A 23,500-nucleotide genomic window follows, 5' to 3' on the forward strand; every position below is an offset into this window, starting at 1 on the left:
AATCCAAACAATGTACTGTTAACTTCCCTGTCTTGAGTAGTTGTGAAATGAGGAGGGATTTCTCTTTTGTTTTTTTTCAAGGTTCCTACAAGTGTAATTTTGTCATTTTCTAGAAGATCTAAACACAGAGGTATGCTCGTGAACCAGTTATCGGTGGTCACATTTCTTCCTGTTCTTTGATGGGATGAACCAGCCTCTTCACCACTGCATGTGCACTGTTACTTTGGTGAAATGGACCATCTGGTTGAATACCAGCATAAATTTCCAAGTTATGAGTGTAATATGTTTTCACATCCACCATAGCAAAAATTTTGATCCCATATTTTGCTGGTTTAGTAGGTATATACACTTTCATGGGACATCGTCCTCTGAATGCAACCAACTGCTCGTCTATAGTTACATATTCGCTTGGAATGTAGCACCTTTGTGAATTCTGAACAAATAACTCGAACACTTCACGTACAGCAGCCAGTTTATCAATTTCTTTCCTTTCCTGCCTGTCATGAATGTTATCAAAGCGTAGACATCGTAACAAAAATTGGAATCTATTGTAGGTCATAGTCAGGTAAATTGACTCTATACCTGTGCCATTTTTATCCCATAGTTCTCTTACGTTCAGTCTTCCCGATTTCAAAGCACCAGCAAGATACAAAATACCTAAGAGTGCTCGAATTTCAACGTCATTTGTTAATTTGCAATCTCTGTCACGTCCGTAATTACGCTTCACTTTTTCAATATAAATATTAGTACACCTTACTATTACATTGATTATTGTCTGATCAATAAAGCAGTCAAAACACTCTGTGTGTGTCCGCGCATTTTTTGCAGCTCTTTTAGGGCCCGGTAAATGAATCACTATATTTTGTGCTCTTCTTCTCCCTCGTAGAGATACTGGTTCTTCCTGCCAAATTGTAGTGTTGTCTCTTCCCGTATAGCAGTTTCCATCATTTATAGACATTAGTCTTTCATCACCATCACCATAATCATCATCCTCCTCCTCATTGTCTTGTTCTGAATTAGAATCGTGAACTTCATTCAAAAGATCTTCTTTGTTGCTTTCATCATCACTTTCATTTTCAATGCCAACATCCAGATCTTCATCTAGCTACTTGCAAATATTGCTTGTATTTTCCGTGCCCATTGGAGCCAACTACAAAGAGGATGGAACAATATCACACACTTTTTTCATAAAGTTCCTGCATTGCATCACTCATAACCATATAAAAACTATTTCACTTACCTGAGTAAGAAACTGACGTCAGTACTCGCGTGGATTACAATGGTAATCCAGTCGGAAAAACTGCGTATAACTTGATAAAACTCCGTATAACTTTCCAAAGCGTTGCGACAAATACGTCTAAACACCACTAATGCCTCACTTAGACTGTGACGAGAAATTGCATTGACGCTCAGCTACGCAGTGCTGCAGGCGGTGACGTAATACAGGATTAAATATCAGTGGATTACTATTGTAATCCACGCGAGTACTGAAGGGTTAAGGAAGCCGAGGCCCGATCCGGGCTGTAGCGCTATGGATGATGATGATGATGATGATCTAACAAAGAACTAGATGGGAACTATTCTGGGTTCATTCGATAGCCAAAAGCTCCATCATTCAGCACAAATTTTCAAAAAGCTATGTTCAGCAGAACCAAATCTATGCTGTGCTGCTTTCTGGACATTTTTTCTCATTTTCACACAGCTTAACGACCATCTGCCTTTAAGGTTCTACATGTCAAAAATGTTTCACGTGAATCTTTTCCAAGTGCAGCCGATATTGAAATCAGATCTACAGCAACGGCTCTCCTTCTCATGTATAAGGATATAAATTACTGAAATGAAGGAGCATCAAAATATGTAAGTCATTTATTAATTATATAATTAATACGTCAACATTATTGTTGGAATTGTCTATATAAAGAGACGACATCCTGGATAGCTGCGTAGTTGATGTGTTGCACACCCCATTATCACTAAGACCAGCACCTTCACCACTAGCACCAGCTTCCGTGACACAAAATAAAAATTTATTATTTCACAGCCTTAAATACTATCTTCATGAGTATCCTTATTGTATCAGAGAAATAAAGTATCTTATTTATCTGAAAACAGTGAAATAAGGCACTTCACTTCACTGTTAGACATAATGTAATTATGAAGGTGTTGTAAAAAATAAATTTATATCATCGTCACATATAATGTGTCTGTACATTGACATAAATCGTTTATTTTTATGATTGTATGCATTAAAGCATGATGCTGTTTTTCTGGTTATATAACATTGCCATAACAAACCTACGTACAAAGATTTAATAATGAAGAAATAAATTAATCAGTGGGCCCTGATTACATATTAGCAGGCTTTGATAATTTATAAACAAGAAAACATCAGACTTTGACTTAGCAAACATAAATGATGTTCTGTTTTACAAATTGTCAAAGGCTACTAATTTATAAAAAAAGGTCTACTGATTAAATTATTTCTTCATTGTTTTTATACATGTATTTCTTGTGGCAATGTTAAATTCCTATGACCTATATCGAGAAAAAACCTAAGATAGAAGGTACATAAGGCCTCCATTAGTCTAAGCCAATGGTGGCGCAACCAGTGGTGGCTCAGCACGTCATGGAGCATTGAGGCTAATCTAGTTATTAATCTACCACCACCGAAAATAGTTGGCTTGCTGATGTATCGCCCCAGCAACAATTCGGGCAACTTTTGGTGTGTCACTACTAGCCGAGGCATAAGCTACGTCACCACACAAATGCGCGTGCGTCCCTATCTACGTAACCACAAAGTTGATAATGTTATTGAAAGTGGTGAGAAAGAACACTTATGTCTTCTTTTATGTAGCCCACAAGTTCGAAAAATGACGATTTTAAGATGCGAAAGTAATTTTAAAATTCATTACCATCCGCACAGTTCCTCAAATAAAGAATAATTCATTAGAACATCTATTTACCGTTTTCCTGGGGACACAGAGTTTAACCTTAAATGGGGATCAATAATTGATTAAATGGCGATCTTACTCGTGTTAATTCTGTAAGCATGTGCAGCTTACAGCTGTTTCGGTGCTTCTTCACACCATCCTCAGAGCCTACTAGATCTCGGCGTCATCTCGAACTTCGCTGCCTGTTGTGTAGGTGTGTTCGATTGTTGAAAAGTGTTGAAATGTGGTGTCAAATAGTGTGTGTGTTCTGAAATTGATCTGTGTGTTGAGAATTTGACTGGGGTGTGTTTAAGTGTGTCTGTATATTTCATATTGTTCTAGTGTGTTGAGTTTTTGGTTTTTGGGTTGTATGTGTAGGATTTCCATGTCTGTATTTATGTTATTGTATGTGTAGTTAGCATTAGTTATGTGATCGGCATATGTAGATGTATTGTGTCCTCTGGTTATTGCTTTAATGTGTTCTTTGTATCGAGTTTGGAATGATCTGCCTGTCTGTCCAATGTAGAAACTGTCGCAACTATTGCATGTGAGTTTGTATACGCCTGTGTGGTTGTATTTATTTGTTTGTGTGTTGAGATGTCTTTGTAGTGTGTTTTCTGTTCTGTATGCTATGTTGTATTTCTGCTTTCTGAATGAGGATGCGATCTTGTATATGTTTTTGCTTTCGTATGTTAGTGTGATGTATTTCTTGTGTTCTTGTGTTTGTGTTATGTTTTGTGTGTTTTTGTGTTTGTTGAGTTTTTGTTTTATCTTTCTTATGATGTTGTCTATTATGTTTGGTTGTAACCATTTTCTTGTGCTATGTATTTGATTGTGTTCACTTCTTCATTGTAGTGTTGTTGGCTCATGGGTATGTTCAGTAATCTGTGTACCATTGTCCTGAATGCAGCATGTTTGTGTTGTGTGGGGTGGTTAGATGTGTTGTGTATGTGTGTGGTGGTGGTGGTTGGTTTTCTACACACTAAAACACACCCCAATCAAATTCTCAACACACAGATCAATTTCAAAACACACACACTATTTGACACAACTCTTCATCACATGAACGCACCCACACAACAGGCAGCGAAGTTGAGATAGCGCCGAGATCTAGTAGGCTCTGAAGATGGTGTCGAATAGCACCGAAACAGCTGTAAGCCGCACATGCTTACATAATTAACACGAGTAAGATCGCCATTTAATTAATTATTTATATTCAAGTGTTAAAAGTAGTGTACCGGTACGAAAGATTCAACATGGATAGTAAAAAAATTGGGTGATGCAGACGCTACAACTATTGGTCCCTTCTTTTCCCAAGAAGACTCAACCAATATATCTCAGAGTGGGCGTGGTTGTGCCATCGCCAGATACCGCTGTTGGTGAACTGCCGACAAGCTCCAAGCCAGTCAGATCAACACGGACAGTCGCGATGATGCTTGGAGCATTGGCGGTGATCATCAACAAGCTCAAATTGAACAAATCTCATAAAATCGAATTATTCAGTTCTACTCAGGTGCCAACCTGACGGGACTCACTGCATGCCGTCTCATGACTCTGTGATTACTAAATGTAAACGTTTTGTAGGTAAACTCTATTTGATTCGTAACTGTTTGATGACTGTTCATTGAACTACCTGCAGTAAGTTAACAACGTGTTAGTATTATAATATATATCACAATATGTCTCAAGAAGTGGAATCCACAGCATTCATCGAGGCAGTTAGTGGGAAACTCATTCGCTTGCTGAAGACCGCAGAAAGTCCTTCCCCACTACTGGAGGACCAGCAAGTTTTTACATATAATCACTGGGTGATGGAAGAAATAGTCGGCTTGCATTCTGTCCGAGATTCACAGACATATCATTTATATAAAAAGTGAAAAATTACCAACCCTAAGGATCTGATCGTGATTTCTGCTCGGGAATTGTGCGAGGATATTGTCAAGTAGTTCACACTCCGGACTGTCGGCAGGATTGCTGAAGAAATTGTGCCTTCTCTCTATACATACCATTTCTGTAACATGGGTGGGGACAAAATATATGTCAAGCTAAAATTAATGAATATATTATACGCTACATTATGGACGTCAATTTTGTTGTCTTTCTTCACATCCTGTTGTGTCTCTTGGTACAAGCACAGAACAGAGTTCACTGGAGAGGAGAGTCTTCCCCAACTGACAGACCCCACGACTGTGAACAGACAAGTCACACATTATCTCCTGGCCTAGTTGCCTCATGAGTGATTCCTTACTGGTATCACTTATGAGGTTGAGACCTATCTTCGGACAGTGCTATAAACAGAACAGTTCACTTTTTCTTTAATATTAGTGCTATAACAAAACAATCACAAGAAGGTTCTTTTCTCTAATATGGGTTACAAGGAGTAATGAAGTGCATTCCATAACCTTGGTCGGTTGGGTGAGGTCAGGTCAGGTCAGTGTTTTGCACAAGGGCAGGTCTTTTACTGCAAATCCAGCATTCTCCAATCTTTCCTATTTTCTGTCTTCCTCTTTGTCTCCGCATATGATCCATATATCTTAATGTCGTCTATCATCTGACATCTTCTTCTGCCCTGAACTCTTCTCCCGTTCACCATTCTTTTCAATGCATCCTTCAGTAGGCAGTTTCTTCTCAGCCGGTGACCCAACCAATTCCTTTTCCTCTTCCTGATCAGTTTCAGCATCGTTCTTTCCTTCCAGCACAGCTTCATTACAGTCATATGATGATAATTTTGAAGTGAAATTTATATCTGTAAACGTTAATGACCCATGAAGAACGACTGGACTTAAGAATGTGGTTCACAGTTTCTTGGGGAATAGGAAACACTCAGATTTGAAAAACATTGTAGAAAATTTGTTGGTAGCTATGAGAAATTTACAACTTCCAGATGAAGAGGAAGCGGTACTGAAAAATGAAGTGTGCATGAGACTTGGAATCAGTTGAACCTAAATTGTGAATATGAACAAGACAGTGCTGTTTGATTTTGTTTACTGTAGGTATAGACATTTTCAAAGATTACTTAACTTATATGTTTAAATGTGTAAATATTGCATGAATGGAGCTGTAAAAATGGCAATTCTTCAAATCGTTATAAAAATTTTTTCATACGTGACAGGCAAAATCTGACTTCAGATCCTTCAACAGAAGCCAACAATTAATCAAAATCAACCTTCGATATTAAAAGCCTTTCGCAACCCTGTGTTATTGTAATCCTCTACACAATTCTATATTTAATATAACATGCCTTCAGAAAGTGATCATGGAAGTAATAACTATTACAAAAACACAAATAATCACCAATCAGAATTTCTCTGCTAGGCAAATACAAATTTTTACTTAATAAATCTAAAATAGCGAAAATGAAAGCTGACAAAGAAAAGGTCTTGTTGTATATGTTAGGAGATTAACAGGCAAGGTTTGGCAGTCATAAGATCTAAGAAGATTAACAATATGAAAAGCGAAATCAAGAAAATCAATCTTCTTAATGTATCCAGCTGTTTGCTGACAACATAAAGTCCACTATATTCCACTGTAGTCTATTCAGTCGTTGTTTTTCACGAGAAATGAGGGGTATTTTGACCGGTGTTCATTATAGATGCCTGTTGCTAGTAGCCAGAGGTGGGGTGTAGTCAATATACACTGCAGGGCTGTGTCTTCTGCAACTGGTACTGATGATTTTAATTTACTTTTGTGGTTTATGGATGGACAGTATAGAAGAATGTGTTCCAGATCTTCATCACGATTATTACACCACAGACAAGTAGGATTATCAGAAATGTGAAATCGGTGTAGGTACAATTGAGTGACAATGTGACCTGTTCTGGATCTTGTTAAAAATGTTTGAACATGTCTGGGCAAGTTTTTGTACATTTCCAGGTCAGTTGGTTTCTTTTGTACAGACTGTAAAATTTTTCCTTTGTCAGAAGAGAGCCAATTGTTGATCCATAGGTTTGTAAAATGAGACTTTACTGAAGCAAAAGCACTGGATAGAGATATCACTTGAAGAGGTCTTGGTTGCAAATATGTTGCCTGTTTTGCAATATTATCGACTTTCTCGTTTCCAGGTATACCACAATGACTAGGTATCCATTGAAATGTTATTTCCTTTTGGAGTTCTTTTAGTTTACTTAGTTGTTTCTGAATTGGAATAATAATTCCATGTGCGTATAGGTTTGGTACATGTTTAATTATATTAAATATAGCCCCCTTGGAGTCAGTAAGTATGCAAATAGATTTTTCAGAAATTTGAGTAACACACTGAAGAGCAGCATCAATAGCTAGCAATTCAGTGTCAAGACTGGAGGAGGATGAACATGGTATGGAATAACTTTCTTGATATTTTGGAATATAATACCCTGCTCCTGATGTCCCATTATTAGGATTTAGAGATCCATCTGTGTAAATTTGAACGTGAATCAAGAAGAAAACAGATAGAAATACAACATGCAATAAGAAGATCAGCTTGAGATCTGGGAGTAGAATTCCTGAAGAAGTTAAATGCAGAAAAGAACCATTGAAGGTAAGTGCATAATTAACGTACCAAAATGATTATATAAAGATGACCATTTTCAGATGTATTTTTCATAATTTAAACACTAATGATGCTGTGTATGAGGATTTTTTTTTTAATTTTCTACAATGTTTCTTTTATTAGGTGCATATTTCAGTCCCCTAGACAAAACACACCAAAGTTTCATCACAATTGTCAGTTTATTTATGAATCTGTTACATTAATTGTGACATGTTCTAGGCACTGTTATTGTTGGTTTGCCATCTGCAGTGGACTAAGCACTGCCTTCCTCTCAGAAACAGACGAAACAAAAAATCTTGCAACTAGTGAGCTACCAAGATTACTTATCTTAGAACAGCTAGAACTTACAAGAAGGCAAAAGAAAAGAGAAAAACTCACGGTGGAAAAGTTGCAGACTCAAAATTTGACGGATGGTAAACTACTGTTTTATATGTACCGGTAACAAATTTTTCCATTAATAAATTTACTTCATTGTTGGTTGTAAATCACATTTTTATTTCATCCTTTCTCTCTGCATCATAATCCACAGTTAATTCCCGATTTACCACGAAAATCGGCTGTAGCTGCACTTAGATTGGCAACAGGCCATGATTGTTTGGCCAAACACCTGCATAGAATTGGAATATATCAGTCCCCTAACTGCCCATTGTGCAACTCAAACCAAGAAATGGATTCGGAATACTCAGTGGTTGGTCATGATAATATCTTTGAAAAATATTGGAGTGCAAGAGGTCAAATGACTTTATTGTCAAACGCCTGGCATTAGAAAACAACAACAACATTTCATCCTTTCTCCTGCGTCCAAGAACTTGCAAAACTCTTTCTTCACCATCTTGTAAGTAGTTAGCCATGTTCTTAAGCAGTTTACTGTTTTCCAGCTTCCTCGAATTGACTGAAGGATGGGGACTGACCAAGCATCTCTCCACATTGACAAGTTCTTTTTTCAACAAGGCGTTATAGGTAATTTCTTGAGGATTTCTGTAAGGTGTTAAAAGCCAGTCACTGTCACCAAGGAGTATACAATCAGTTTCTACATGGTTCATCATTCCATAGATGTTGGAAGTTTAAGAACAGAGCCCAGCCACTTGTGAGTCACACTGATGCTAATTCGAAGCTGTGTACAATCTATCGCTCCAATTGCTGTGCCCACTCTAACTTGGCAATATTTATTTCATTGATACTCCTTGGAAATTGTATCCAAAGATGTGCCTTTTCCATAATCCTTAAGGGAACATTGGACACTGTTTTGCAGACTCTCCAAAACAGGAGAATGTTTTCCTACTCCAACCTGGAATTACGGAAGATTTCAATCCTCTGTTTTCAGGTTAATGCTCCCCCTGTCCAAGTAAATACTCAGCTAGCCAATCAACATGTTCTTCTGTAAACCTGAATAATTCAGATTAGTCATTGTGTTGGGTAATAATCCAGTTTCTATCGTTTCACAGTCAGACGTGCTAACCATTACTTCACAGAGCTGGACCACCGAAAGTTACCCAGCATTTGCTCTTAATTGGTTGAGGAACAACCTCAGGAAAAAAAAAAATTGTCTTAACTAGGATTTGAATCTGGGCCAGCTGGTTTCTCAGTCAGGCATGCTAACCGCTGCTCCAAGCACTGAACGTTTCATTATTTTAAAATTAAAGAATTGAATTTTGTACACCTAGAAGAGGGCTGTAGTACTAGTATCCTCTTTCCAACTTCAGAAATTGTGGTCACATTCTAAAGTAACATAAAACCATGGCAGCTGACTCTGGCACTGCTAATAAAGATAAACAATGATGAAGCCATTTTCGGTCAAGTTATTAACTTACAGCTGACCCTGGCACTGCTAATAAAGATAAACAATGATGAGGCCATTTTCGGTCAAGCTATTAACTTACAGCTGACCCTGACACTGCTAATAAAGATAAACAATGATGAGGCCATTTTCGGTCAAGCTATTAACTTACAGCTGACCCTGACACTGCTAATAAAGATAAACAATGATGAAGCCATTTTCGGTCAAGCTATTAACTTACAGCTGACCCTGGCACTGCTAATAAAGATAAACAATGATGAGGCCATTTTCGGTCAAGCTATTAACTTACAGCTGACCCTGACACTGCTAATAAAGATAAACAATGATGAGGCCATTTTCGGTCAAGCTATTAACTTACAGCTGACCCTGGCACTACTAATAAAGATAAACAATGATGGGGCCATTTTCGGTCAAGCTATTAACTTACAGCTGACCCTGGCACTGCTAATAATGATAAACAATGATGAGACCATTTTCGGTCAAGTTATCAACTTACAGTGCCATCCGCGTTACAAGCCGTAGTCGAATGATTCCCACTCGCTGAACCTGGAGTCCTGCTTCTGGAGCCGCTGCTGACATGCCTCCAGGTAGCTGTCCTGGATGCGGTACATGCCAGAGTTGGCCTGGAACATCAGCGTCTCCAGGATCCGTTCATTCTTGATTGCTTTGCTTGGCAGCACAATCTGTACACAAGTTAAGGGATGGATGAAATATTAACCATTGCATTGCTGTAATACAATACTCCGATGAATCAATAAAGGAATCTGGTGCCTTTGGCATAATAAATACAGACAGTTCCTATGCAGACTGGTCCAGTCCAACTGGATGGCGAGCAGTTGTACACTGGCATACAGACAGGTCCGTGCACGCTTCCCTACAAAGACTGATCCCACTTAGCTTCCTTGGGAGAAGCGCTCTGCACTACGGCACATCACCACCTGGGACCGGTCTGCGTAAGAACTTTCTGTATATGAAAACGGTTATCGAAATATACATTATTTGAATTGCTCCATTGTATTGGCTGTACGATGAGAGATCTGAATGGTCGCAGACTTCTGGTTTACATTGCTCCATTTGAACCTACTATATTTATGTTACTGTCATCATTTTGAGGCCCTCTTATAGTCCAGCATTAAAATAGCTGGGAACAGGATAACAACAATGCAGGTATAGTAAGTTGCAATTTACATTGTGGTGCCCAGGTGGTGCTGAGTGCAAAAATCTGATGTACCACATCAAGTATAGCACACGGAACTGCTGCAAGATGTTGCAATATTTCTCTCTTCAATTCCCCCCCCCCCAATTATTAGACTTCATACATATAGGGTTAAAGTGATGTATTTTAACACATTATACTGACATATTTAAATTCCGCCTGGACACTCTGTATCTTTCCTGGTGAGCTGGATGGAATTACAGACTTAGTTCGTCTGAGATTATCCAGAGTGCACCATAGGTGTCAGACAATAACTACTTTCAAGAAAAGGCTAAACAATTTCTTAAGAACAGTCAAACTGAATTTATAATTATTACATGTATAACCATGATTGAGTTCAATAATTTCATTATATTTAGTTCACCTTGATGAGCTCCTGCGGAGAGATGCGGTAGAGCTTGAGGTCGCGCGCCAGGCGCTCCATGATGCACTTGAACTCCAGCTTGGCGTCCAGCTTGGACGACGTCTTCGTGCGAATCTTGTGCCGCGCCCAGCCCAACATGGCCTCGAACTTGCGCACTTCGGGCACTTCTAGGTTGCGGCACATGATCATTTGCACCATCGACTCGGAGAGCGTCAGGAAGTCCTGCACCTGGAACAGCTGCACAGCGGAGAAATGTGGTGCAGAACCACTTGGTGAATTACATCTCAGTAACAGCGTCTTTATGCATGATGCAAAGAAACTAAATATTAATTAACATGCTACAAGATATTTGTCGTCACATATTACAGCTGTAATAAAAACTACACTTGACTCAATAATTTGTCTGCCACGGAAATAACAAAATATAATAAACAACTATCAACATTTACTTGGAGACTTATCAGATTACCAGGAAACAATTGGCATTCATACAGTCCTCTCTGTAGATTGAAAACTCAAAAAAGGTTCATATCCATGGTTCAAGAATTAAAACAGATCAAATCAATATCCCGAATTTAAACGAAAACTTACAAATTAAACCAAACCCTTTAACTCTATTAAATCTAGAATATAATCTAAATTTAACAGAAGAAATACTGAAATCAGAAGTAAACACTGAAATACTGAAACAATTGTCTTTAGAGACAATTAATATTAGGTACCTTCCACAAAACTGGCTTCATTTATACACCGACGGATCCTTGATCTCCAGAGAACAAGGTGCCGGTGCAGGTGTTATGTGCTGTCTCTTCTCACTTTATAGATCTCTTGGGTATGGAACAACAAGTTTTGATGGAGAAATCATTGCAATAAGTGAAAGTCTCAGGAATCTTCTATGCCACATCAATAAATTTAAGAATGCAGTTATATTGTCAAACTCCAAAGCAGCTATTCTATCAATAGTCTCTAAACACACACCTTCATCTCAAACAGCAGAAATAACTAAAATGCTCTCTCAATTAATATCACTCAATAAAAGAATTGTATTCCAATGGATACCATCCCATTGTGGAATCCTGGGAAACGAGAATGCGGATGCTTTAGCAAAGAAGGGCAGCACTGCTACTTACAGACCTGTTACTAAATCTACGTATTACTCTGTCAAGAGATTTATTAAATCTACATACTTAGACTTCAACAAACAAAATTTGATAACTCAATCCCAAGGGAAAAAATGGAACTCTCTGCATCAAAATCCACAGTTAATTCCCGATTTACCACGAAAATCGTCTGTAGCTGCATTTAGATTGGCAACAGGCCATGATTGTTTGGCCAAACACCTGCACAGAATTGGAATATATCAGTCCCCTAACTGCCCATTGTGCAACTCAAACCAAGAAATGGATTCGGAACACCTCAAAATCTGTGCTTCAGTGGCTGACCATGATAATATCTTTGAAAAATATTGGAGTGCAAGAGGTCAAATGACTTTATTGTCAAACGCCTGGCATTAGAAAAAAAAAAAAAGAACAACAACACATTTACTTGGAGGAGGAGGGTTTAGTGAAGAACATGGGAGGAGTGATAGTAGGAGGAAAAAGAATAAAGTGCATAAGATTTGTTGGTGATATGGCTTTGTTAGCAGAGGAGATGATACTAAGGGATATGCTACTGGAGCTAAATGACAGCTGTGAGCAGTATGGGATGAAGATAAATACAAATAAAACGAAGACCATGGTCATAGGAAGAAAAGTAAAGAAGGTAAACATGCGAATTCTAAATGAGGCAGTGGAACAAATGGACAGCTTCAAATACTTGGGGTGTACTATAAGCAGTAACATGAGCTGCTGCCAGGAAGTCAAAAGGAGGATAGCAATGGCAAAGGAAGCTTTTAATAGAGAAAGGAGCATCTTCTGCGGACCTCTGAGAAAAGAACTAGAGTAGTGCTTTATATGGAGTGTGGCATTGACGAAGTGAAGAGAAGTGAATAGAAGCATTTGAAATGTAGATATGGAGAAGAATGGAGCGTGTGAAGTGGACAGACAGAATAAGAAATGAAGCTGTGTTGGAAAGAGTGGGTGAAGAAATTATGCTGAAACTGATCAGGAAGAGATTTACTAACTTGTGAGTTCAACTTTTTACAGTTTATGTCTAAAAAATTGGTTGATTAGTTGTGGTCTGTCTGGAAAGAATAGATCTCTCTTAACCAGCGACTAAATGGGTTTGAATTATTGTAGCCTACATCAGAGATCTCTTGACTACATACTGTGTCATTTAACGGATTCATTTTCACAAAACTTATATAGTAGGTGCTAGCACACTTATTAGAAATTCATTGAACTGAAACAAACTTAGTCTTGAATTAATAGGTAAAGTAATAAGTAAAGTAAGTTATATTCTAAGAAGTATCACAACTGGATAACAAGTGTCGAGAGCCCAGCATGCTGACACAAAACACAGAAATACATTCACAACTTCCACTAACAAGGCTGCGTCTTTCCATTTGCTTTCATGGGGCAGCAAAACTGTAGCAGATGGGATGAAGATATCGGCACTTACAACATAATAGGGCCTATATAGCAAGAAGACTTGACACAGCAGAATTTTTAGGAAAGAATTTTCTTAGGACGGACCAAATTGCTGGACAGACAAGTAGTCCTAAACCTCTATATAACCCATTGTAGAAAGCACATCTGTGGGGCTGAAGACCAAATACCCCCCCCCTTATAAAAGATGTAGGTCATCCCATATTATTTGCAGATGACACAAGTATAGTAATTACAGCCAATAACTCCAACACATTCCAATCTTCAACAGAGGAAATTCTCTTCAAAATATGTGACTGGTTCTCAGTCAATAAATTGGTATTAAATTGTAACAAAACTAACATAATACAATTTAAATCCTGTCCAAATTCAACCTCGCAAATTTATAGCGCAATAATTAACAATAGACCCCTAACAGAAACAACAACAACCAAATTTCTTGGCTTAAAAATCGATAATGTGTTAAATTGGAAAAATCATATTAAATAAATTACCCCAAACTAAATTCAGCTAGTTTTGATATTAGATCTATGCAAAAGATAGTAAATATCAATACCTTAAAAACAATATACTTTGCATACTTCCACTCGGTAATGAGTTTTGGAATAATATTCTGGGGAAATTCCACAAATAGTAACAGTATATTTCTATTACAAAAAAGAGTAATTAGAATAATAGTAGGTGCCAAATCTAGGGAATCGTGTAGGACTATTTTAAAAAAACTACAAATAATGCCCATGGCTTGTCAGTATATCTTTTCATTAATAATCTTCCTCGTATGTAATCGTGAAAACTGATGACACCTGAAAGTCCTAAACCTATCAAAATATGCATTAATATAATATTCCGACCCGTTTTAAGGCAATTTCTTCCCATTCATACAACATAAAATTGGAAAAATTAACACCTTCCTTCCATTATTGAAATATTAAATACTTAGGGCCTATTTATTTGTTATTTTCATGAAGTATATAATATGTTTTATAAACTCACCTTGCTGGATCTTTCGGAAGAAGGATAACTCTGACCTCTTTTTCTTACAATTTAAAGCAATGCAAACATTTCCTCCTTGTCCCATATTATTATTCCAATTATTGTATTTGAGCCATTAACATTTATAATAATAATAATAATAATAATAATAATAATAATTTATTTATTACAACCAATAACGAACATTTCGGAGTTTACACAACTTTTCCTTTTCTTCACAACAATGCGAAATATGGCACAGACTATTGTTCGTAGTACTCCTAGTTGCTAGCCGCTTGCAGCGCTGTATCGCGAGAAATGCAAAAAATCACCTCAAGCTTCATGACAGTATGTACTAGACTGTGCTGTAACTTTGAACGTTGTTTTCCATAACTTACATTTTTCAATGCTTATGTACCTTTTCCTCTGCAACCATTAGGAGTAAAATTATGAAATTTTGCACATAAGCTTAAAATTGTATTATCTATATTTCCCTTCAACAAAACTTTGATTTGGTTATTATTTGTGAGTTTTATACACTACAAAACTTACAAAAAAAAAGTGTTTCATACCTAATATATTTTTTTAAATAATATAAAGCCTAGGCTAAGTAAAATATTTTTTGCAGGAACATGTTAGTTTAGGTATTGGTAACACATGTGCAAAGTTTTAGGTTTATTGGATTAGAAACTTTTTAGAAAAAGGTACATAATTTTTTAATATTCTTTTAAATGAAAAATTTGAAAAATAAAAAGTATTATTCATAAAATTCTGAAAAAAAAAAAAAAAAAAAAAAATTGAAGGTAAGGAAACCCCTGTTTTAAACTAATATTTCAAATTTCAAAGCCTTAGGTCCAAAAACGTGAAAGTTACAAGCAATTCAGTAACATAATGTTATTTATGCTCGACCATGCCGAAATGTAGTAATTATACACCTGGTAGCAGCCTTTAATGCATGTCATTAAAGTACACCTATTCATTAAAGTTCATGTTTTCGATTATTCTCGGATATGCAATTGAAAGACAACGAGAGAAACGTCACGGAGGCTGGAAATCCAATACTGTCGCAGGAGGTTATGTTCTGTTACTATAATAATTAACGTTAATTGTAAATAATATTCAAATAAATTCAATTTGTCATCTCGTTTTTCAATTCTAAATCAATTTCTAGGTTATATAAAAATTAGTTCATGTTACATTACATCAAGGTCAATGACATTATTGTTCCTCGGAAAAAATCAATACTTTCGCGTCTGCGCACATCTCACAATTCACGAGCTATAACAAGGTCACTTCCGATCTTCTGTCAGATACAAATAAAATGAATACTTCTGAATAATTTCAAGTTAGAAATATGGTCGAGCATAAAAAGTCGTATGAAACTTGCCTATAATGGTAATTAAGACGCTCGTATGAAAATTATGAAACTCGCTTGCGCTCGTTTCATAAACATACTCGCGTCTTAATTACTATCATTATAGGCTCGTTGCATAATGTACTATTCTCATCTGTCCCCCCCCTCCCCCTTAATATTTGTGAGCTGGGGGTCAGAAGAATTATGGGTATGAATTAACTCCATTGTCAGAGATCATCTCACTTTGGTTACAAAATGTGTTCTTAATACGAAGATATAGTGAAGAGAAGGTTTGTGAAGTGGAAGACAATGAAAATCAATCAGTAGCTTCTTATGTCCCGTTATAATTCTAGGTTATGTTAATAAAATGCCCTTTGCTACTCACAGCGCTGTCTGTGGTCATTACCTGATGCGCTCTGGTCTCCACGAAGGCGAGGATCATATTGACGAGTTCTGAGGCAGACGTATATCTCCAGTAATAGTTTTCTAGTGAGCAAAGCATCACACAAACCTACAACAAAAAACATCTCGTGTAAGTACAGGACATGTATCTCTAACGTGTGTCCTTCCGACTATTGTCCGCGCAAATTATTTTGACAGCTGGGCTCCTTGTGTGTCTTACACAGTTGTACTGACTGTTACAAAAACATCAGCAGATATTTACTTTAGACGCATGCGCACTTCATCGGTACGAAAAGCGTCCATTAACAATGTTCTATTGTTCAGTCTGTCTATCTCCTTGATTGATCATGATGCATTGCCAGAATGTGACTTTCAATAGGAGTTCCGTCATAGTGTAATATACACGTGTCCCAGAAACGCTGACCATTTCTTCAAGTTATACGTAATATACTTGCACGGCTGACGAGTCATGTGGATGCATTTTGAAGGAGTATCAGAGGTGATGAAAGTTATGTTAAATTGAAGCTTATTTTCATATATTTACTGTAATAATATCTATGTTCAGACGCCTATCTGTACGAACTGAAGCACTTAGGCCTACTCAGCGTATTAGTCAAGTATTAAAAGTCTTTAAACCAACATGTTTACTCATCCCTGATGACGTAATTTGGGTTACCAAATCGACGGCGTTTCTGGGACACACTTTATGTAACTGTGTAATGCACGGAAAGGATGTGGAAAGTGGATATGTATAATGTATATCTTCTAAAAAAATCAAATAAAATTTCCCGAGCACAGCTGTGTTATGCACCTCGTTTTTAAACGTAAAACTACGTTTGTGGCTGCAATGAGTATTGTGGATTACACATTTATTCGGTTTTGTTATTATTACTTGGTGCAGGTGGAATGGAGTAATGGGCGCTGATAGCAGAAATATGAGATGTGGCGAGTGCATCTGAGGGCTTCCCAATGTCTGACAGAGATCATAACTACACGGGACACTAATTGCCGTATTAAAAAAACGTGACTTTTAGACATAAGTTGACTTTGGAAAGAACAAAGTTGTCATTTTCTTATACATAGTAGACACTTTGAAAAAATTAAACTTCAATCGTGATTTTACTTCGAAATCGTGCAACATCTAGACTTTCACGTTGACTTTTGTTTGTTGATATAAGGAAAATGGCTGATATTTAGGAAATTGTTGAATTTACCAGGAAGTTACTGCACCTGCTCTTATTCCTCGGCGTATTATTAAACATGGACATTACGACGAAGTGAAGAGATGCAAGTAGAAGCATTTGAAATGTGGATGTGGAGGAGGATGGAACGTCTGAAGTGGACAGACAGAATAAGAAATGAAGCTGTGTTGAAAGAGTGGGCGAAGAAAGAATAATGCTGAAACTGATCAGGAAGGGAAAAAAGGAATTGGTTGGGTCACTGGCTGAGAAAAAATTGGCTGCTGAAGAATGCACTGGAAGGAATGGTGAACAGGAGAAGAGCTATAGGAATAATTAATTCAAATCTAGATACAGATTTTATAGAGAGACCTCATTGGACAACTTTGACATACTTCAATATGCATGGATGAGTAAGAAAATAACAATAATACTTCTTATTTAATTGTGAAATAGCGCTACAATGGATAGTATGCGGAGACTGAAAGGAAGGCAGAAAATAGGAAAGATTAGAGAATGCTGGATTTGCAGTTAAAGACCTGCCCTTAGAAAACTATGAATGAATGGTGATATAGGTAAAGATCAATGGCTTACTATTGATTTTTTGTATTTAATTCCATTGTTTATACTTATTCACCAATTCTAGTAATAGATCTCTCCCACATTCTGTCGCTGGTGGTATCTTCTTATCTTCCATGTCTTCAAAATTATTTTACAATGAAACAGTTATATAATCAGCGAATAGGTATTATAAAGAATGGACACTTCGCGTCGGTACCTTTGATGTAGCCGGACTGATTTCAATGACCTTCAAGCCAGCTAAAGCGTGAGATTCTGCTTTCTCCCTAGAATTGATGCTGACATCACACCAGCTAGCAGTCGACACAGCGGAAATATAACACATATAATTAATACATCTAGGTACATTATGTACTCAAAATAAATTGGATCCATAAAATAATAAATCAGTCATTAACTGTAATGTCTAGACTCTAGAGTTCCTTTATAATGAGAGTTGAGATGTTGACCCCAACAACAATTAAAATATGTAATGATTTGATAGCGCTGAAAATGGAAAAACAAAACCCTTATGAGAAGTAAAACTATACACCTATATTATATTATATACAAATATTAAACGAATTCGATACTTAATTTTATAATGTATTATATTATTTTATAATATAATTTATTATATCTGAAATATAAAATATTATTATTACAACTAGTTCGTCACTGAGAAATAAGGAAAAGCTGTTAACTTGAATTTATTTGAAGCAAAGCGTTACTGGATTATGCAATAAGGTAGGCGATGTTTGGATCCTGTGTCTCAACTCTATACTCAATTATTATCTTAGCGTATGCTCGATTACACTAACCTCTAGCGCTTGAAAGTGGAACTAAACGCTGGCGCACAGAGATTTTTTTTTTTTTTAAATTCGTCAACTTTTGTATACAGTATCGAAATCTTGGGTGATCTCCCGACTGTTCCTAATTACTTTTACTTATTGCTGAGAGGTAGTTCATTTATGATGCTGCACTCCCGTCATAACCAGGATGAACAGCGTGAAAACAAATTTGACAGATAACTATGAGAAGAGGAACAAAGGTGTACGATGTCTTGTGTAGTACTGAGGGTTATAAGTTCCTAGTTTTGATACACACACATTTTGGTGGGAATGTGCCTGTTTATAAAATGTTTCAGCGAATCTCCTAATGATAACTGGGATACTTTCCACTTTTAGATCTTGATGTATCTCTTCGTTTCTTGTGTACCACCCGCTGTTATGAATTACACGTAATACTTTATTTTGTACAACTCGAATGGGATCTAATGTTGTCTTAGGTGCGTATCCCCATACTGTAGAACCATACAAAAGCACTGATCTAATCAGCAATTTATAAATTGTCACTTTTTTAGATGTTGACAATGCACGTGTTTTTAAAAGGGGATACAGTTGTACCATTCTTGCTATTGTTTTTGCTCGTGTATTTGCAATGTTGGTATGCCATAACAGACGACTATCCAAATGGATTCCAAGATACTTAACAGAATCCTGAAATTCAAGGGCAGTACCATACAGTGTGAGTTTATGGCGCACAGAGAAACAGAACACAGGAAAATTCGCTCAGTGTCCATTCCTTATAATCCCTATTCGCTGATATAATGTTGCAAGAAAGGCTAACAATTGCTTCACATGAACTGATGTTCAATCGTTTTGTTGATTTTTGACTCACAAGATGGCTCTGTTTGTGGCAATGTCTAGGCCTACTCTATTTCAACTATACTAATTGATTGCCAACGTTAGAACACTGACCACCTCTATCCGCAGGAACTGTTTGGCGTGGTGGAAGCAGGCCTGCAGCAGCTCCGGCAGGTCGTAGTGCTCGGCGGCGCAGATCAGCCCCGGGATGTTGGAGCAGGTGAGGGGGCAGGACCCCGTGTGCAGGTAGTCCAGCAGGATCCGGAACGTCTCCGGGTCGAACTCGATGATCGGGAACTGAGGATCAGTGTCACCAGTGAATCACCCTTTCTATTTATAAATAGTTATTTATCAATTGTATTGTCCGCTACGCTTGGCCCTGAGTTCGAATCCCGGTTAGGGTGATTATTTATAGATTATAGATTTATTTATTTAATCTGGTAGAGATAAGGCCATTAGGCCTTCTCTTCCCCTCTAACAAGGGGACTACAACTGCAATATTAAGAATACAATTACAATTATAATTACAATTAATATTAAATTTACAAATACAATAAAAATCAAAGTACTAAAAGATTAACTGATTAATAAAAGCTAGACAGTTTATTGTAAAAGTTAAGAAGAGAGAAGCATTTCTTTTATTGATTAAGTAAAAATTAAACCTACTCTACGCAGTAAGAAAATGCTTAATAAGCTTGCTTTTGAACGCTACTAAATTCCGACAGTCTCTGACGTCACTGGGTAGGGTATTCCACAAGCGCGAGAGCGAGATTGTGTAGGGTTCTTCATCGAGGTTTTGCTCAACTGTAAAGCGAATTTGAAACAATCTCGTGGCGAGTTGTCGCGCCAGAACATTTCACTGCCATAAATTTCCCCCGTCCTCTATGGCATGCTGGTTGTTACAGTGTCGTTAAAGAATCAAACAAAAAATAAATTTACAGACATATTAATTTATGCACCTCTTCAAAAATGCAAACCTTAACAGATCAACAGGGATAAACTTGACCACGTGTGGGATATGTACAGAGTGGCAGGTATTCAGTGAGGTAATTTCACGGAGCAAACACTTAAGATAGAAGGAATGGAATTTTCCTTCATCATTTTGCGTCATTTCATTTTATTTGGTGGGAAATCCACTTTGTTTGTACAAAAAACTGCAACATAGCAGTAAATTCAGTAGGCGGCACTTGCACTCCTTCAGTGAGGGTAAGAAACTGCCTGCTGCACGTTGCTCTCTCTCATTTGCTCCTGAGCAAGATTAATCCAGTCTCTATCATCATATCCCACCTCCCTCAAATCCATTTTAATATTACCTTCCCATCTACGTCTCGGCCTCCCTAAAGATCTTATTCCCTCCGGCTTCCCAACTAACACTCTATATGTATTTCTGGATTCGCCCATACGTGCTACATGCCCTGCCCATCTCAAACGTCTGGATTTAAAATTCCTAATTATGTCAGGTGAAGAATATAATGCGTGCAGTTCTGCGTTGTGTAACTTTCTCCATTCTCCTGTAACTTCATCCCTCTTAGCCCCAAATATTTTCCTAAGCACCTTATTCTCAAACACCCTTAACCTATGTTCCTCTCTCAAAGTGAGAGTCCAAGTTTCATAACCATAAAGAACAACCGGCAATATAACTGTTTTATAAATTCTAACTTTCAGATTTTTTGACAGCAGACTGGATGATAAGAGCTTCTCAACCGAATAATAACAGGCATTTCCCATATTTATTATGTGTTTAATTTCCTCCCGAGTACCATTTATATTTGTTACTGTTGCTCCAAGATATTTGAACTTCTCCACATCTTCAAAAGATAAATTTAAAATTTTTATATTTCCATTTCGTACAATATTCTGGTCACGAGACATAATCATATACTTTGTCTTTTCGGGATTTACTTCCAAACGTATCTCTTTACTTGCTTCCAGTAAAATTCCCGTGCTTTCCCTAATCGTTTGTGGATTTTCTCCTAACATATTCAAGTCATCCGCATAGACAAGCAGCTGATGTAACCCGTTCAATTCCAAACCCTCTCTGTTATCCTATAATAATAACTAGGGCAAGGCAATTAATGATTTTGCATCTTTTTCTTATGAAGGTTTAAACATTGCTAGCATATATGGAAATGTATGACATTAAAAACTGGGTTAAATAATAGCAGTTCGTTAGGGCATTTTTTTGCATTTTCTTAAGATTTTTACGGATATGTCATTTTTTAGCAATTTTTAGGTCATTTTGAGCATTTTTTACACTTTTCAGGAAGTCTGTGACATTATTTGTATTTGATTTGAGATTTTTATTATAATTCAGTATTTTCCTTGTCAGTACAATTTCTTGGAATTAAGTAGATGTTTGCTAGCTTCTACCCCTATTTTTCAAGGTATGTGCCTAATGAACTTGCCCACTTCTAGGAATTTTATTCAAATTCTTAGAGCGTATGCTAGCTTGTACCCCTATTTTTCAAGGCATAATGAACTTGCCCACTTCTAGGAATTTACCCACACTCCCACAGAGATTCCTTTCTCCAGGTAAACTGACATTTTTATGCTGTTAATTGAGGTGGTCAGTTGTTTCTAGTCGTCTGTGTGAACAAGTCAAGAGCAAAATGCCTAAAGTAAAGGAAACTGCTAGTGTTAAATTAAAGGCATTTGTTTCAAAATATGGAGAAAATATTTTTTCAACGGACGGTCGTATTTTATTCTGCAAGATCTGCGATGTAAGAGTAGCTGCTGAAAAAAAGTTTACGATAGAACAACACATGTCACGGGAGAAACATAAACGTGGCCTGCAGAGACTTGAAAATAAATCCAGTGTAAACTTACAGCAAATGCTTCTGGGGGATACGTGTTCAACGTTTTCGCCATTTTGTGAGAAACTAAGTGAAGCTTTTCTATTGGCTGATATTCCACTTCACAAACTGAATCATCCTAAGCTGCGAACTTTCTTAGAAGAGGAGACCGGAAAATTAATTCCAGATCCCAGAACATTGAGAAGAACATACATAGCTCGGTGCTATGATAAAACTTTGAAAACAATAAGAGAAATGATTGGAGAAAGAAATGTATTCGTACCCATTGACGAGACAACAGACTCTATGGGCCGTTATGTAGCTAATGTTATTGTTGGAGTTTTAGAAGCACACAGCCCTGGAGAACAATTTCTACTACATTGTGAGCAGCTAGACAAAGTCAACTACTCAACGATCAGCTTAGTATTTGACCATGCATTGAGAATACTTTGGCCTGATGGGATTCGAAATTCCAGTGTCTTGCTTTTTATAACAGATGCAGCACCCTACATGATGAAAGCAGCTGCTTCTTTAAGTGCACTGTACCCAAAAATGGTACATGAGACGTGTTTAGCACATGCATTACACCGGGTCGCAGAAGAAGTACGTGCAAATTTTCCTGAAGTGGATAAATTAATTGGATGCGTGAAGAAAGTATTCTTGAAAGCCCCCTCTCGAATTTCAGCATTCAAAACAGAAGCTCCAGAAATCCAATTGCCATTTTCACCTGTTTTGACTAGATGGGGAACATGGCTCCAAGCTTGCAGTTATTATTGCAAGAATTTCGATGTTGTGAAGAAAGTGGTTGATTCTTTTGATAATGGTGAGTCAGTGTCAATAAAAAAGGCGCAAGAACTGTTAGCTGATAAAGAAATTGCTGGTAAACTTTCTTACATAAATACTAATTTTGGATTCCTTCCTGATGTCATAACTGCACTGGAAAAATCCCAAGTGACATTAGTGGAACAGCTACAAATAGTGGATAAAGTGGTGAATGATTTGAGCCGTGCATGTGGTAAAGTGGGTGATGCAGTGTCAATGAAAATGAAAAACTGTCTAAGCAAGAACAGGGGGTACACAACATTGTGTTCAATAGGCAGAGCTCTGTCTGGTGAAAATTTTTCCCTTCCTGACTGTGAGTTAAATCCAGGAGATATTGCTTGCTTTCAGTTTGCTCCAATTGTTTCCGTTGAAGTAGAGAGAAGCTTTTCCATTT

General features: G+C 37.2%; 1 protein-coding gene across 1 annotated transcript in view; it reads right to left on the reverse strand.

The window, feature by feature from the left end:
• Nucleotides 1–1,515: 1,515 nt before the first annotated feature.
• Nucleotides 1,516–23,500, reverse strand: part of rsh (radish) — a 370,766-nt gene continuing 348,781 nt past the window's right edge. The window contains exons 14-18 of the mRNA XM_069825057.1: nucleotides 19,607–19,789; nucleotides 16,115–16,219; nucleotides 10,837–11,073; nucleotides 9,753–9,939; nucleotides 1,516–5,117 (exon numbers count right to left, since the gene is read on the reverse strand). Of these exons, the coding sequence (XP_069681158.1) occupies nucleotides 9,766–9,939; nucleotides 10,837–11,073; nucleotides 16,115–16,219; nucleotides 19,607–19,789 (699 nt within the window). The 3' untranslated portion in view covers nucleotides 1,516–5,117; nucleotides 9,753–9,765. The remainder of the gene's footprint in view (nucleotides 5,118–9,752; nucleotides 9,940–10,836; nucleotides 11,074–16,114; nucleotides 16,220–19,606; nucleotides 19,790–23,500) is intronic.

Source organism: Periplaneta americana, chromosome 1, assembly GCF_040183065.1.
Source record: "Periplaneta americana isolate PAMFEO1 chromosome 1, P.americana_PAMFEO1_priV1, whole genome shotgun sequence".
Taxonomy (NCBI): domain Eukaryota; kingdom Metazoa; phylum Arthropoda; class Insecta; order Blattodea; family Blattidae; genus Periplaneta; species Periplaneta americana.